This window comes from Lathyrus oleraceus, chromosome 3 (genome assembly GCF_024323335.1).
Source record: "Lathyrus oleraceus cultivar Zhongwan6 chromosome 3, CAAS_Psat_ZW6_1.0, whole genome shotgun sequence".
Lineage (NCBI taxonomy): Eukaryota > Viridiplantae > Streptophyta > Magnoliopsida > Fabales > Fabaceae > Lathyrus > Lathyrus oleraceus.
The window spans coordinates 76167412-76184373 of NC_066581.1; the positions used below are offsets into that span (position 1 = coordinate 76167412).

At 37.4% G+C, this 16962-nt stretch overlaps 2 protein-coding genes and 1 long non-coding RNA gene across 6 annotated transcripts; 1 reads left to right on the forward strand and 2 right to left on the reverse strand.

Annotated features, from left to right (window-relative positions):
* Window positions 1-1285: 1285 nt before the first annotated feature.
* Window positions 1286-3778, forward strand: LOC127132697 (phenylalanine ammonia-lyase 1-like). The gene has a single exon (XM_051061663.1). It carries the CDS (start codon window positions 1450-1452, stop codon window positions 3625-3627), a length of 2178 nt encoding a protein of 725 aa, XP_050917620.1. The 5' UTR covers window positions 1286-1449; the 3' UTR covers window positions 3628-3778.
* A 2207-nt stretch (window positions 3779-5985) lies between these two features.
* LOC127132699 (uncharacterized) lies at window positions 5986-9189 on the reverse strand. 4 transcript variants are annotated; one of them, XR_007806802.1, is made up of 7 exons: window positions 8740-9189; window positions 8143-8271; window positions 7911-7992; window positions 7570-7820; window positions 7334-7497; window positions 7027-7238; window positions 5986-6866 (listed from the first exon to the last, which is right to left on the reverse strand). It is a non-coding gene; the product is annotated as an uncharacterized LOC127132699 (long non-coding RNA). The 4 variants fall into 4 exon arrangements; XR_007806800.1 differs by having other exon boundaries at window positions 5986-6624; window positions 6783-6866; window positions 7334-7820; XR_007806801.1 differs by having other exon boundaries at window positions 5986-6624; window positions 6702-6866; window positions 7334-7820.
* A 2615-nt stretch (window positions 9190-11804) lies between these two features.
* Window positions 11805-13450, reverse strand: LOC127132700 (uncharacterized). Its single transcript, XM_051061664.1, has 6 exons — window positions 13286-13450; window positions 13087-13201; window positions 12786-12955; window positions 12416-12698; window positions 12162-12325; window positions 11805-12072 (listed from the first exon to the last, which is right to left on the reverse strand). The coding sequence occupies exons 1-6, from the start codon at window positions 13326-13328 to the stop codon at window positions 11912-11914; spliced, it is 936 nt and encodes a 311-aa protein (XP_050917621.1). The 5' UTR covers window positions 13329-13450; the 3' UTR covers window positions 11805-11911.
* Between the last annotated feature and the right edge of the window lie 3512 nt (window positions 13451-16962).

The following is a 16962-nucleotide window of genomic DNA, read 5'->3' on the forward strand; positions in this document are numbered from 1 at the left end:
AATTATTAGATCTAGCATTCCACGTAGTTGCGCAAGAACACTTAATACGACAAGTACACATAGGTAAAGATAAGTCTAGATCTAACTCCACCCAAATAATCTTTAAATGAGATGAAATTACTGGCTTAGTTTCTTGTTTGAGATTGTATATTTCTTGTTGTAGTTTATAGATGCGAATGAGATCGCCTTGTGAGAATCGTTCTTTCATATCGCTCCACACATCAACGACATTTTCCATAAAAACGATTGATTGAGAAATGGATTCAGAAACTGAAGAATGTACTAACATATTACATTGATTCCAAGCACGAACTGATGGATCGAATGAATCAGTTGGAATAGGAAGACTTCCATCAATGAATTGAAGTTTCATTTTTTCTCCAAGAGCTCTCTTCACGGGTCGAGCCCAAGAGTGATAGTTCGAACCAATGAGCTTCAGAGAAACAGTTACAGAACCGATACCATTGCTGAGATGAACGAAATACGATGAGGTTTGATCCAAAATTAGATCGAGAGATGGAATGCGCGGAGGAGGCATGGGGAAGAAGAAGGAAAACTGATGAGTAGAGTAGCAAATGAAGGTTCTTAATGACGATTGATGTCATATTATGGTGAAGCTACTTACAATATTGAATGAACAAAGTAGAAGATTGAATGAACGAAAGAGAAAGAAAAGTAAAAATTCATTAATTAATATTGTTTTACAAAATAGAGGAAAATGAAATTTGATATTGAAAAAAATCAAATTGGAATCGGAGGGAAAGTTTGTGATCAAAACTAACCAACCAATAACAAATTATTAACTTAATAAACTTAAACTAAACAAATGCTTAAACCAGCTGATCCAAATAATTAACGAAAATGAGATACAAATAAAATAAAAAACTTTAAAAGGATAAGTGATTTCCCTCCCTATTGTGACACATGAGTAAAAAAAAATGATTGGTTAATATAAAAATGATATTATGGTTGATATATAGAGGAGAGGGTTGACGAGGTTTAGCGTCCTGGTCAATTCGTGCATATAATTGACTGGTCAACTCTTGTTACTGGTTGCTTCTCACCAACTACCTCATTTTTATTTTGGTCCTACCAACCAAGTAACGAAGAATACTAAGATCTTAGAGTGCCACGTAGCTATATCATAACCAATCAATACTACTAAATGATAATCAAACGCTCATAATTAATTTTCAACAAACTCACTTTTTTCTTTTCTCCTTGAGCAACTTGTCTCTCCCTACCTAACAAAAACACATGCATTATTATTAGAATAATAATGAATTATGTAACCTCCAAAACAAATCTCTATATAAAAGCTCAACCGCTCTTCCTTCCCATATCAGGAAATTCAGTACAACTCCTACATTCATTCATTCTTTCATAATCATTTTTACTTTCCACTCTCTCAAATTCTAGTTACCTCTACCAAAACACAACAATCTTAAGATGGAAGCAGTAGCAGCAGCCATTACAAAAAACAGCAACGGTTATGATTCATTCTGCTTGACCAATGCTAAAAATAATAATATGAAAGTGAATACTGCCGATCCTTTGAATTGGGGTGTGGCCGCCGAGGCAATGAAAGGAAGCCACTTGGATGAAGTGAAACGCATGGTGGAGGAGTACCGGAAGCCGATTGTTCGTCTTGGTGGCGAGACTCTCACCATTTCTCAGGTTGCTGCCATTGCCGCACATGACCATGGTGTGAAAGTTGACTTGTCCGAATCTGCTAGAGCTGGCGTTAAGGCCAGCAGTGACTGGGTGATGGAGAGTATGAATAAAGGCACAGACAGTTACGGTGTCACCACCGGTTTCGGCGCCACCTCACATCGCCGTACCAAACAAGGAGGTGCTCTGCAGAAAGAACTCATCAGGTTTTTGAATGCCGGAATATTTGGAAGTGGAACCGAGTCAAACCACACACTGCCACATACTGCAACAAGAGCCGCCATGTTAGTCCGAATCAACACACTTCTCCAAGGCTATTCTGGTATTCGATTTGAAATCTTGGAAGCCATAACCAAGCTCATTAACAGCAACATCACCCCGTGTTTACCACTTCGAGGTACTATCACTGCTTCCGGTGATTTAGTCCCTCTTTCTTACATTGCTGGTTTACTAACAGGAAGACCGAATTCCAAAGCTCATGGACCTTCTGGAGAAATACTTAATGCCAAACAAGCTTTTCAATTGGCTGGAATCGATTCTGATTTCTTCCAGTTACAACCAAAAGAAGGACTTGCACTTGTTAATGGAACTGCTGTTGGTTCTGGTTTGGCTTCTATTGTTCTATTTGAATCTAACATCTTGGCTGTCTTGTCTGAAGTCCTATCTGCTATTTTCGCCGAAGTTATGCAAGGCAAACCCGAATTTACGGATCACTTGACACACAAGTTAAAGCATCACCCTGGTCAAATTGAAGCTGCTGCTATTATGGAACATATTCTGGATGGAAGTGCATATGTCAAAGCGGCCAAGAAGTTGCATGAGATGGATCCTTTGCAGAAACCAAAACAAGATAGATATGCACTTAGAACTTCGCCACAATGGCTTGGTCCTCTCGTTGAAGTCATTCGATTCTCTACCAAATCTATTGAGAGAGAAATTAACTCTGTTAACGATAACCCCTTGATTGATGTTTCAAGAAACAAGGCTTTGCATGGTGGGAATTTTCAAGGAACGCCTATTGGAGTTTCCATGGATAATACACGTTTGGCTCTTGCATCCATTGGTAAGCTCATGTTTGCTCAATTCTCTGAGCTTGTCAATGATTTTTACAACAACGGTTTGCCTTCAAATCTCTCTGCTAGTAGAAATCCTAGCTTGGATTATGGTTTCAAAGGATCTGAAATTGCCATGGCTTCTTATTGTTCCGAGTTACAATACCTTGCAAATCCCGTCACAACTCATGTTCAAAGTGCCGAGCAACACAACCAAGATGTCAACTCCTTGGGTTTGATTTCCTCTAGGAAAACATATGAAGCCGTTGAGATCCTTCAGCTCATGTCTTCCACATTCTTGATTGCGCTTTGCCAAGCAATTGACTTAAGACATTTGGAAGAGAACTTGAAAAACTCAGTTAAGAACATCGTAAGCCAAGTTGCTAAACGGACCCTTACAACTGGTGTGAATGGAGAACTCCATCCTTCAAGGTTTTGTGAAAAGGACTTGTTGAGAGTGGTTGATAGGGAGCACGTGTTTGCCTATATTGATGATCCTTGTAGTGCTGCATATCCATTGATGCAAAAACTAAGGCAGGTGTTGGTGGATCATGCATTAGTAAATGGAGAAAACGAGAAGAATTTGAGTACGTCAATCTTCCAAAAGATTGCAACTTTTGAGGATGAGTTGAAGACCCTCTTGCCAAAAGAGGTTGAAAGTGCAAGGGCTGCGTATGAGAGTGGAAATCCTAGAGTTCCAAACAAGATCAACGGATGCAGATCTTATCCACTGTACAAGTTTGTGAGAGAAGAGTTGGGGACTGGTTTGCTAACAGGAGAAAATGTGATTTCACCGGGGGAGGAGTGTGATAAACTATTCACAGCTATTTGCCAAGGAAAAATCATTGATCCCCTTCTTAAATGCTTGGGAGAATGGAACGGTGCTCCTCTTCCTATTTCTTAACTTTATCTGTTTCTCTTGGAAATTCTTTCTTTGTATATGCAACTATAACAATAATTACTAAGTTTGTTATGCCTTAATCATCATTTCACTTTCCTCCAATGTCAAAGTGAAACTTGTAATTTACTTTTATAATACAATTTTATTTGTTTGACATATATTTTTGGTCCATTTTGTAGTGATATTCTGTTGCAGGATTGAAAAAATGGGTCAAACTTTTGGATGTTTGATTACCTTTTTATATTAATTATTGAACAATATTTCTTCTTTTTAATGTATATTTGTGTCTATGTCGGGGGTGAACCGGTTCTAGCGCATACATGAAGTTGCTGATTATTTTGGACCAGAGTTTTAGGAAAATGTGGCTCCGGGTTGTTTATCGCAAACTAGAACGAGCAGAGACAACATTCATAAAATGGGGTCAGTGGGCTGCTATTCTGACTAGTGTTTCTATTCTTTTCTCTGATATTGCTAGACCAACTTTCTTAATAATTATTCTCTTTATTACATTAATTTGTAGTCTTTTATTTTCTCATCTATTCGCTCATCTAAATTAACTCTTATGATTCTAATTTTCTTAATAGAATTGGTATCCTTAATTGCAAGAAACCTTGAGTAAGTGTTGTTGGAATGGAGTCATCTCTATATTTGCACACATCTTGCATTACTTTTTAAAAAGCTGCTGTCATTGTCATTGCTGAAAATGTTACTAAATTATTGCAGCCTTCAACAACAATATACAGTTGGTAGCTCATGCTGCTCATGGAAGGCTGCTCATGCTGGCTGGATTTATCATAGCTTCTGTTTATTTAGACCAGGATGTTGTGCCTTGGTATCAGATGATGCAAAAAACCGAACCACTGTTCTTACTAGAGCTCTGGAACTTGATTTTGGACCATCAGCCTATGAAAAATAATGCTACTACAACTTGAAGATGAGGAAGAGATACAGTCAGATCAACCACCAGGTGGATTTGAGGAAGAGAATTCTGAATCTGAATGCTATGAAAGGATCTAATGGAGTTGGTACCATCAGATTCACATGACAAGTTGGTAGTATCAGTGTTATAATATTAGTGGATGGAGGCAGTTCTGATAAATTCATACAACCTAGGGTTGCTCAAGTGTTAAAACTACCAATTGAACCAACCTCACTCAAAGTTCTAGTTGGTAATGGTCAGATCTTGAATGCAGAAGGAAAGATTCAACAACTACCATTAACACTGAAGTTCTTCCAAAATGGGCAGTTCATTCCATTGCAAGGAGAAGGTATGATGGAGCCTAGTCCAGCTCAATTTCACCAGAAGACCTCATAACACTGATGCAATATAAGAATGTTTTGCAATACAATTAAGAATGTCTTCTCTAAACTGGACTTGAGGTATGGATACCACCAAATCATGGTTAAACCTGAAGACAGGGCAAAAACGACATTTAGAACTCACCATGGCCATTATGAATGGCTGGTCATGCCCTTCGGCTTGACAAATGCCCCAACAACTTTTCAAGCATTAATGAACAAGATCTTCCAATTTTCCTTGTTTTAGTCTTTTTTGATGACATGCTAATATATAGCCCGTCATGGAGTGAACATCTCAAACATTTGGAGTCAGTGCTACTCATCTTACAACAGCATGAACTATATGCCAAACTGTCAAAATCATCTTTTGGAGCATCAGAAGTGGATTACCTAGGGCACAGGGTGTTGTACCCCTAAATTTGCCCCCCCCCCCTTCTCATTTATGTATCTAATCACTTGACCAAGAGATGACGTGCATACATCCATAACTCATCCACATGCATCATTCTTCATGAGTTCAAAAGAAGTCTGGGCTCAGCAAGTCAGGGGTCACCCAGGTATCAAGATCCAAAGGCATGGTTAGCCATATCAACAGCATGGGGATGTGAAACCCTAATGATGCTGGTGAATGCTTGACTTCAACAAAGTGGTGACTAGGCAAATAGGGGGATCCAAAACCCTAATTTCTCAAGGCAGGATCTTTTGGAGTTGCCCTAGGTCTCATCTTGACCTCCAGAGCCCTAGTCGGGGGATGGTAATCAAGGAAGTTTGGTGGTTTGATTGTGTGTTCATTGTCAAGTTGCTTGGCCTAGCTTGGAGTCTTGGCCTTAATTCAAAGTCTTTGGTGTTATTTATTTGGTGGTGGATACATCTTTGGTCATCAGGACAATCAAACCTCCTTGTTTTAAGCCAGTTGTGGGTCATACCATTGTTTTATGGATGTTATATCAAAACCCTAGTCTTGTGGTCCCATTTCATGGTTTTGTCCATATACACTATCAGTCAAGTATTGTCTTTGCAAAAGTCAAACATCCAAGCCAATTGTGAAATCAATTTCAATCATTTTTCAAAAACCATTCAGATCCATTCTATCCATTTTAAACCATTACATGTGATTCCATACAAGAAAATACAAAGTTTGGCATTTTTGACCAACTGTTGACTTTGGTCAACAGTTGACTTTTTGGTCAACTTTGACGAAAGTCAACCATAATCCATTAAACCCTAATTTCACCCATAATTGTCCATAGAATATCCATTTACAAAGAAATCATAAAGAAAATACAAAAATTGACATTTTTGACCCATTGTTGACTTTGGTCAATAGTTGACTTTTTTGGTCAACTTTGACCAAAGTCAACTCACCCTCTATTTTACCACCTAAGACATAACCTAGTCTTCCTTCATTGATCCATCATCCAAAAGTCATGCTTGGGGTGTGTTGCTTTGTATCTTCATTTCCAAGCAATTCAATTCCTTTTACAAACTCTTGTGCACCTTGCCATTTGGACTTTGTTGCATTTCCAACCATAGCTTCACATTGCTAAACATGGTCCTATATTCACCACAAACAGGTACCACAATCACATAATCATATACCATGCTTACATTGGTTAATTGGACAAGACAATTCAATTGGATTTGGCCTTGAACTCATCTTAGCAAACATCCTGCCATCATAGTCCTATAGCAGGCATGACCCTGTCATGAAATATGGCAACATGTATTCAGGCTTATCTGTCCACTAGCAGTGTAACATAACCAAAAAAACAACTTACAAAGCTGAATGGCACACTGTCAAACCAGAGTTATCAGGCAGGATAGTTATGACCTTGTGGTGACAAGCCTAACTGCCTTACCTACGCCAAATTTCACTTGAAGTCAATTGTGAGCATGTTGCAGTACTCATGTTGCAAGTGACGCCAAGCTTAAGGTTGATGAACCTGCAAACAGCATCAGGGTGTGCAATAGAATAAGGTCAAAACTGTCCCAACATCAATTGGTTATACAAGGTCAGTATGGATAACCATCTGCCAGATCAATACCATTTGAGGCACTATAGTAAACCCTACCAGTAAGGGAACCAACCAAACATGACATTACCTGCAGCAACTCATCATAGTCTTGCATCCTGCAGTTAGGAAATCAACTGCAATCTTGAGGCTAAGCTCTACCAAACCAGCAGGTGAAAGGAGTGGTCAAGTGTTTTTGCAGTTGGGCTAGACACCAATAGTATCTGTAGCATTCAGCAGGAACCAATCCTGCACAAAAATCAAAACCTTGCCAGCCTTGCATCAAGTCAACCTGTTTCAAACCTGTTTCAAGTTCAAGTCAGATGGGCATAATCCTTGTAGTGGCTACATTTCATTTGGTCAAATGCTGCAAGAGGACATCAGCACCAACTACACACCATGAGATGCACATCAATAGGGCTTCAGAGTGTGCCAGGCATCATATGTCAGCAGCACTGTTCTAAGATCTCCATTGTCATGTCAATCATGGTTGTACAACAGCAATGTCACGCTATGTGTTATGCTGCACCAAGATGAATCAAGATGGAGAATGGTTGCCTTCCTGCAAAGACAAGACAGAAATTTACAGTCATGAGGAACAAACCAATGAAGTATGGCAATGGACCCAACTAACCCTGCATATCAGACACAATTCAGCTCAGGTTGAGATGCAACCTTCATGGCCAATCCAAGGCCTCAATCCAAACACAATGACCATGGTGAACCATTCTCCTATTGAGTTGAAATGGTCACGACAGTGCATACCTTGGAGCCAAGCAATGTCCAAACTTGCATCACACCTTACCATGGCTAAGCTTTAAGTTGGGACATAGGAAAAACAGATGAGGGCAAGGAGGAGCTGAACCTATGAAACCTTGATCCATACTGCAAAAAGCATTAGCCAAAATCTGCATTAACAAGACATGAACACTTCAAAGGAGCAACATAACAGGGCATGTAAACAAGGTAACCTACCAATCCAATGAGCACAAGGGATAGCCATTGAATTCCCTAATCCAGCACCTCACAAGCCATTGGATCCAGTAGATATTAAGGTCTGTAGTGAAGAGAGCATGAATGATTAGTGAAGTTATGAGATTGGTCAAAAGAAAAGATTGTACAAGGAAAGATTGCAATGCTTTGAATTAACATGACCAGTTCAATAGGTTGTAGTTAATTCATTCATTTGGTTTAATCCTAGGATTACCTGCTACAGCCATCAACATTCTACTTCATCATTTCACTGAAACAACCTGACTTAACTCCATTACACTAATCATCAAAACCTGCTCAGCAGGTCATCCTTCATTTTAAGAGCAATTCCACTTAAACCAACCTGTGATAACCAGTAAACAAATTCAAATCATTAACAGTACATTAGCCAACTTAAGTTGAGATAACTAACTGAGTTTTGATCCAATAACCAACTGAGTTATCTGTTAACTCAGTGAGTCCAATTCAACTAACTCCAAACCTAATTAACTAACTCCCATCCTAATCCCAATCCAGAAATAATCCCAAGCTTAAATCCTATATAAACACTTCATCATTCTCATTTTTGCACAGTTTGTTTGAACCCTGCGAATCCAGAGCCATTTCTCTGCAAACTCTCTCACCCTCACCAAAGCTCTCATTCTCTCTCACAAGAAAGGTCATTCTCTCTCACAAGAAAGGTCATTGAAGCTTCACATTGAAGCTTCAATTCACCTAGAGCTAAGCCACTGCACTCTCTGTTTTCAAGCTTTAGAAGACGAAGGAGACAAAGAAAAGAAGAAGAAGGCAGAATTGAAAGCAAGAAACTCACCGGCAAACATCTCCGATCATCTTCTCCGGTATGTCGTTTACCGTTTGTTATCGCTTTCTTGTTCTGAGCACACCGTTACATAGCATTTAGGTGAAGGATCAAAAACCCCATGGCATTAGGTGTTAATTTTCAGTGATGAGTGTTTAATTGAACGTTGATTAGGCTAGGGTTCATCGGTTATTGAGAGCAATTCCCTGGATTCTTTAACCATTAGTTGATTCCATTGCCATGAGCGTGGCCATTAGTTTCTTAAATAGATTGCAAGATCATAAAAATATTTTATTCAACATTGAAAAAATTAGTTTCTTAAATGCATGGATGTAACAACAACACGCATCTTTGAAAGAATTCATAACTAATTAAGAAACCTTAAAAAAAAATGTATATTTTGTAATCCATAGTAGAAAATGATGTTTATGAGCATGGAGCGGCAAAAGATGAGTTAGCAAACAAATGCTTTTATAGAAAAAATTGGGTAATCTTTTATATTGGTTGGTAGTCTAACGGAAGGTTTAGATGACTTAATATTTAAATAAAAAATAAGATAAAAATAATGGTATCATTGTAAGAAAAATAAAAACATAAACTGCAATTGCTGGGATTTGAAGCGTGTTTCTTAGTTAATTTTCCCTTTGGTTATTTATATAAATTGAGAGAACATATGATATTTAAAAAAAAAAACATGTGGCCCACCCAGGGGTTATACTTCCGTTTTTTTGTTGGTTGGGATGAAATATTTATCATAAAATTTATCATGTGTATTAGTCTGAGATTCGAAGTATGTCCTAAGGAACCTTTCCCCTTTATTGACGGGCCAATCGAAAAAATAGATGATATGTTTTTTAATTAAAAATTAAAATAAAACAATCACCCCTTAGGGAATAGATATTACTTTGAATGAATAGTTGATTGTGTTAAAATCTCGTTTAAAAATATAATATTTGTTGTACTAAGTCTTCATCCACTTTTTTTTAACGCCAAATAAGATATATATAAATATAAAAGAGGGCACAAAAGGCCAAGATACAATAAGGACAAATAAGGAAAGACAGAAGATGTACCAAAGTTAGTCACATAAACAAAAGCACCAATACAACCAAGAATAACAATCACCAAAAAGCAAAGAGAAGCAAAACTAAGACATCAATCAAAAGCGGACAAAATTAGGACAAAGTAAGAGCTCCCCGTGCCAGGACCAACATAAGCAACACCAAATCTGAAGAAACACAACAAGAACACATCAAAGGGAGACCGACGATACTCATACAGCTATTGGCTCAAAAGCGTAATAGAATTCTCAAGACAAGACAAGAAAGCACAAGAGTTGCCCACACACCTACCAAGGTACCACTCCCAAGTCAAGAGGATGCTCGTGTCTTCCACGCCTTTCATTGTAGCCGAAGAGCTAGAGAAAACAGTACCATTTAGATATTTCCAAACCGACCATATCACGACATGCCAAATCATCAAGAAGCCCCATAGTCATACGCGGTCCACTAAGAGGGAAAAACATCTGGAAAGGGGTTAAAGTATCTCTAGGCAAAACTGTTCACCAACTCAACCAACTGAAGATATTAAACCAGGTAGAAGCCCCCAACTCATAAGTCAGAAAGATATGAGAAGATGACTCTATAAAAGTTAAACAAAAAGGACAAAAGAAGGTCCCCGAGCCTAAGAGGACCCCATTCTTAAGCAAGTTTTCTATGGCGCAGATTCGGTCCTGCAAGTGCTTACAGGATAACACAATGAATTTAAAGGGATCCCATCTCCTCTAGATGGTTGGAAGAACTACCTCCACATAAGAGATCTGACGATCAGGGGGGAACTCATGGACTAGCAGGCGATAATAGGCGGTAGCCACAAAATAAGACTCATCATTAGAATGACGCTACCTCCACTCATCTCTCTCATAAGGAGTAAAATCCTTAATCACTGACATAAGTTCAACAATAAGAACCTGCTCATGATTTAAGAGAAAATACCTAAGCTCCCAAACTAAACCTCCCCCTCTCATCTACCCACCTCTCTTACGAACTGATGGACATGATCGAAAATGAAAGAGAGCCACGAAAATCTAGATCTAAGAGGAGTAGTTCTAACCTAAGTATTTTCCCAAAAAGAAGTAAGGAGACCATATCCAATATACAATCTAAGGACATCCATAAACCAATCAAAGGGGTCATCATCTTTCGCTACAATGAGAGAAACTCCTTTCCGCCAGGATTAGGCCGAACGGAGGCACCCAACTTTCTCTCCTAAGATAGAAGACGAAGGAGACACTCCATACCTAGCAGTGAGGATGTCACTCCAAATGCCGGAAGCTCCCGAGATCAACCTCCACCTTCACTTATCCAGAAGAGGCAAATTAACCAGTCGAAGGTCCTGCACACCCATACCTCCTAGCTTCTTAGGCTTGCTCACATCATCCCATCTGATCCAAACTATCTTGGAACCCCCTTTTACCCCTTCCCAGAGGAACCTCCATTGGATCTTCACAATCTTCTTCTAAACTTTAACAGGTGTCTTAAGAAAAGATAGATAGAAAATCCCCAGGGAGATATACATGTGCTTCCATGAGAGGATCCTTCTAGATATGTGATTAACTAAAGGTTCCCATGTAGATATTAGGTAGAGATTAACTCTGACCGGTAGCCCAAGGTACTTTAAGGGAAGAGATTCCTTCTTACATTGGAGGAACTCACAAATCAAACCTAAAAATGCATGATCACTATTCAACCAATGAGAGAGCTTTTGAAAAAGTTCACCGTAAAACTTGAGGCTAATTCAAATCTCCAGAGAATAGTCTTGATGTACCGGATATTATCTATGGAGAGCTTAGCCAGAATAACCGTGTTATTTATTTGTCAAGCTATGGATCTAGACTGACTAAGGATTGCCACTTATTTAAAACGATGAATTTGCTAATAAATTTGAAAGAAAAATTACTTGTTAAACTTTAAAAATTATTATGATCCGTCCATTTATCTATTAGTGTTGTAATGTGATAGCTACAAAAGTTCCGGTCTAGATGGTGTTAACTTTGGCTTTGTGATAGAGTTTTGGAGTATCATTAAAATATACTTTAAGAGATTTTATGAATGAGTTACATGCAAATGAGCACAGATCTCAGCAGGAATCCATAATCATAAATTGACATTGATATATAATTACATCAATCACTTCGAGGTGTAAGTAATCCAACAACTAAAAACTCAACTTCAAATATACAAGTATCTTCCACCAAAAATCCATTATTCGGATTTTTTAGTTTAGTCAAAGTCAAGAATAGTCTAGACCCCCACACTAAATTTGAGCTGGAGAATTTGCGATTAACTGCAATAGAAATTAGATTAAGTTAAAATAACAAGCTTAAGACTTGATTAGAAATGCAACAATCGTTAAGAAAACATATACAAGCTTACATTTTCGTTGAGCATTTTGGCCACTGATTTGGTCTTTGGCACGAAGAGTGCAATCCACAACAAGTTTAGTGTTAGCTGGAAGAGTTGAAGCATCCAAAGCTAAAAATAATGAAACGCATACACCCTTTCCTTCAACTACTCCATTAGGGTATAACAGAAGCTTCCTAGTAAAAACAAACAAATAACTTATATGAAAAGTTGATGTATAGGGTTTAAGGTAGAAAAATGAGAGAAGCATTTAACTATTTACGTACCATTTATAGTCTCCTCCACCTACAAAGGATTCAGACTCATACTTGTCTAAATTTGCAGACGAAAATTTGCTAAATTTCCAGCTATGTGAAACCTTGGAAGATTCTTGTATCATTGATAAGCAATCGCCTTTATTCGTGGTCTTGATGATGAAAACCTCGGCTCCGAAAACGCAATCATCGTCATTCAGATATCCATTTGAAGGGTCAAGAAATGTTTCAAGGCTGATGAATTTTGAGATACCCCATTCTGTTTTCATGACATGAAAACGCCTAACAGTTGCATCTGCATGAAGTTTATTATTTTATGAGGACTAAAAATTACTCGATTCTGATAAATTTAGTGTTACATTGATAAGTATAATTGTGTTACCTTGTGTTGTAACATACTCGTCGTCATTATAATTATATGCAGAAAAGTTTATAATCGCGTTGAGTTCCCAATCATTAGGTAATGAAGTTGGATCCACCAGCGTCAAATAAATAGAAACATGACCTTGTCCATTTCCTTTTAGATTTCCAGTTGGGTAAATAGATAGACTCCTAACTCGTGCAATGTTCAGACACCAGACATATTTTCAATATAAAGAGCCGATGTGTGTATTAAAATTTATATGATAAAAGTAAAAGATAGGAGGGATACTTCATTTTAAGACGAAAAATAATTTGCATACCATTTATGACCTCCAGCTTCAAACTCTTCCGAGACACATTTTTCAATGGATGCCTTTGAAAGCAATGAGAATGACTGAATTTTGAATGTGTAATGACTTGGTGGAGCTTTTCGGCCTATAAAAAACATATATAGATAATCAAAAAATCAGTTAATTAACAGAATCCAAAACTATGAAAGGGTAGATTGTTATGAATCACCTTTCATGGGTGTGGTAGACAACACCTGATCAACAATTTTCATCTCCGTGATTGACTGGGTAGATTTTGGTGTTTTCTTAAAGATTCTAACCTTCACTGATTCTGTATAACTTATTCAGTTTTATGTTGTTAACAAGGAAGGGATTGTTTGTGATTTATTTGGATGTATTTGCACATTATATATACCTTAATTAATCTTTATATTTTTGATCAAATGATCATTTCATATGACACACTATCCTTTTCTTGTTGTGCAGAAAAAGATAATGAAAAATTATTTGAATGTTGCAGCAGAATTAAGTATACTTTTCTTCCATGCATTTTATATAATTTCCTTGAACTTCGGCAATAATTAGATTTGCTTTCACACTTCGCGTTTTCTTTGATTTATTAAGCTGTATTTACACAGAACAGAATTATAGGTTAGAAAGAAAAAAAACATCTAGGATGGTGTCATGTTCTTCAAATTTTCCTGACAATTAGCTTTGCAGTATGGAAGTGTGTAGTGAATCAGGCTATCCAAAAAATTCATAGAATCGAACTGAACCAAATAACCAAACTGAAATTATTTTATTCACCTATTGAATCGAACCATAATTTATGAAACAGTTCACTAACCAAACCGAATTACGATTAATTGAACCAAAACTTACTGAACCAAACCAAAATTAACTAATCAAATCTTATGGCATGGTTTGGTATAGACTCAGCTTTTTAAAAAAAAATATTTTCATTCTATGTAGTATTATAGCCTTGCTTTACGGTAAACATTAAGCAATTATGATCTCATTCCAGCTGCTTTCATTTTGTGGATTTAATATTGAGTTCAATAAAAAGTACTTCAGCTTTTTTTTATTTTTATAAATTTAGTAAATTATTTAAAGCAATTATAAAAATGGTTTGATTTAACAGTTTAACAACAATAACCATAAAAAGATAACTAAAAAGTGGTCTCCTATATCATCTTCAATATCTTTACAGCAAGACGATTATTCCTTGATCTCAGCCTAAGAATACTCTACATATAGATTTACATTTGAGAACATAGAAACAGAGGGGTGAGAATACATTATATAAAATACATGATATAATAACACCAAACGGCAACATAAATCACAACATACAACATTACACTATCTTACAATATTTCATAGAATCATACGACCACTACTATAAGAAACACATCTAACATCGGACACGAAATGCATTTAACTTCAGTTACTTAGACGAAGTAACGAAAGACGTCATGAAAAACACCACTTTACCCCTCGATTATTAAAAAGCCGAGGGGTAAAGTTATCTGCACATGATTTCGATCCTCAACATCTGTATTTTTTATTATTTTTAAAACTGAATGGTGTGTCCAATATTAACTCTCGGTGTTGTGTATAACCAAGGTAATATCTCTATGTTATTACCTCGGTTTTATGTAAAAACCGAGAGGATACGTTTTCTTTATTACTATCGTATATTCGATCCTCAACATTTCTATTTTTTTATTATTTTTAGAACTGAATGGTGTGTCCAATATTAACTCTCGGTGTTGTGTATAACCAAGGTAATATCTTTATGTTATTACCTCGGTTTTATGTAAAAACCGAGAGGATACGTTTTCTTTATTACTATCGTATGTTCGATCCTCAACATTTGTATTTTTTATTATTTTTAGAATTGAATGGTGTGTGTTAGAAAACTACGCCGAATTTCCTCTTAGTCAGATTCGTAAAAACAATAATATGCGGAAGCATAAAAGCACACACACAATTGATAACGGAGTTCGGCCAAATATGCCTACGTCTCCGGGCTAGACCTTTTACTGAAAAGAGAAAAATACACTGTGTTTACAAACACTCAAAATTTCTCTCACCCACAACCCAATTACACCCAAGAGTTTCTCTCACAGAAATTTTTCTCACACTAGAAAATTTCTCTAACTCTCAAATTACAATTTTTCTGTCAAATGCAAATGCATTCATTGTCTTGAAAAATTGAATTTTCCTACAGCTTCAATGAGTATTTATAGGATTCATGTGGTATACCCCATGTTCATGCAAAGTGACCTTTCAATAATGGCTGCCCGTGATTTTCTCTTCAGCAAAAACAATGTTCCAAATTCAAAGTTACTATTCTTTTGGTCAAATTCAAAGTTACTATTCTATTGGTCAAATTCAAAGTTACTATTCTTTTGTTGACTGCCATTGAAAATAGAGGGTGGAATAGTATGGCTAGAAATATAGGCCTGTGGATCTAACAATCTCCCACTTGAAGACTGACTTCAGTCGGTCTTCACACCTCGATCATGCAGCAGCCTCTCTGGCATATTATTCTAGCAGGCCAACTGAAGTTGAGCACAACTTCAGTTTGTCAATGGTCACCACCTTTGTCAACATGTCTGATGGGTTCTTGCTTCCTAAGATCTTCCTCAATGTTAGTACCTCATCCTCAAGCAGAGATCTGATGAAGTGATAACGGAGATCAATGTGCTTCGTTCGAGAGTGAAATACTGGCAATTCTTTGCCAGATGTATTGCACTCTGACTATCACTGTGCAAGAAATTATCTTCTTGGATGAATCCCAACTCTGTTAATAATCCATGAAGCTATATCAATTCTTTGCTAGCTTCTATTACTGCGACATATTCAGCCTCTGTAGTGGATAGAGCAACAATCTTTTGTATCCGCGACATCCAACTAACAGCACTAGTACCAACAGTAAATATGTAACCAGTGGTGCTTCTACGTCTACGTAGCCTTGTACTTTTAACTCACCTACAAAGTCTGCATCTACGTAGCCTTGTACTTTTAACTCACCTTTACAAAAGCACAAACACTTCTCCTTAGTGCCTCGTAGATATCTCAAAATCCATTTCACAGCTTCCCAATGAGCTTTACCTGGATTTGACATAAACCTGCTTACAACTCCCACTGTATGGCCAATGTCTGGCCTCGTGCAGACCATCGTGTACATCAAACTTCCTATGGCTGAAGCATATGGAATCTTAGCCATTAATTCCTTATCTTCCTCTGTCTTAGGGGACTGATCCTTTGATAGACGAAAATGACTAGCCAAAGGTGTGCTAACCGGTTTGGCGTTGTCCATGTTGAATCTCTGCAAAACACAATTGATGTACTCTATCTGAGATAACTGCAAGGTTCCCTTTTGCTTATCTCTCGTGATTTGCATTCCAAGGATCTTCTTCGTTGGACCTAAATCTTTCATGTCAAATTCTTTTGACAATTGTTTCTTCAAATTTCTGATCTCGGTCATATCTGGACCTGCTACTAACATATCATCGACATAAAGTAGCAAAATGATATAACTGGAGTTATATCTCTTGAAGAAATAACAGTGGTCAGCATTGCACTTCTTGAAACCTTCCTTGTGCATGAAGCTCTCAAACTTCATATACCATTGCCTTGGAGCTTGTTTTAGGCCATACAAGCTCTTCTTTAATTTGCACACAATATTCTCTTTCTCTGAGAGACCTTCTGGTTGGTGCATATAGATCTCCTCATCTAGGTCTCCATGAAGAAATGCAGTCTTCACGTCCAACTGCTCCAAGTAGAGCTCTTCACTGGCAACAATACTTAACACAAACCTAATAGTATTGAGCTTCACAACTGGTGCGAAAATCTCGGTGTAATCGACTCCTTCCTTTTGCTGGAATCCTTTTACAA

What these genes read in the sequence shown, in the direction of transcription:
- LOC127132697 (XM_051061663.1), top strand. Translation starts at nt 1,450, where the DNA reads ATGGAAGCAGTAGCAGCAGCCATTACAAAAAACAGCAACGGTTATGAT.
- LOC127132700 (XM_051061664.1), bottom strand. Translation starts at nt 13,328, where the DNA reads ATGAAAATTGTTGATCAGGTGTTGTCTACCACACCCATGAAAG. An exon ending in GTCTACCACACCCATGAAAG is followed by an intron (nt 13,202 to 13,285) that starts GTGATTCATAAC and finishes TGTTTTTTATAG; the next exon opens with GCCGAAAAGCTCCACCAAGT. An exon ending in GAAGCTGGAGGTCATAAATG is followed by an intron (nt 12,956 to 13,086) that starts GTATGCAAATTA and finishes TGCACGAGTTAG; the next exon opens with GAGTCTATCTATTTACCCAA.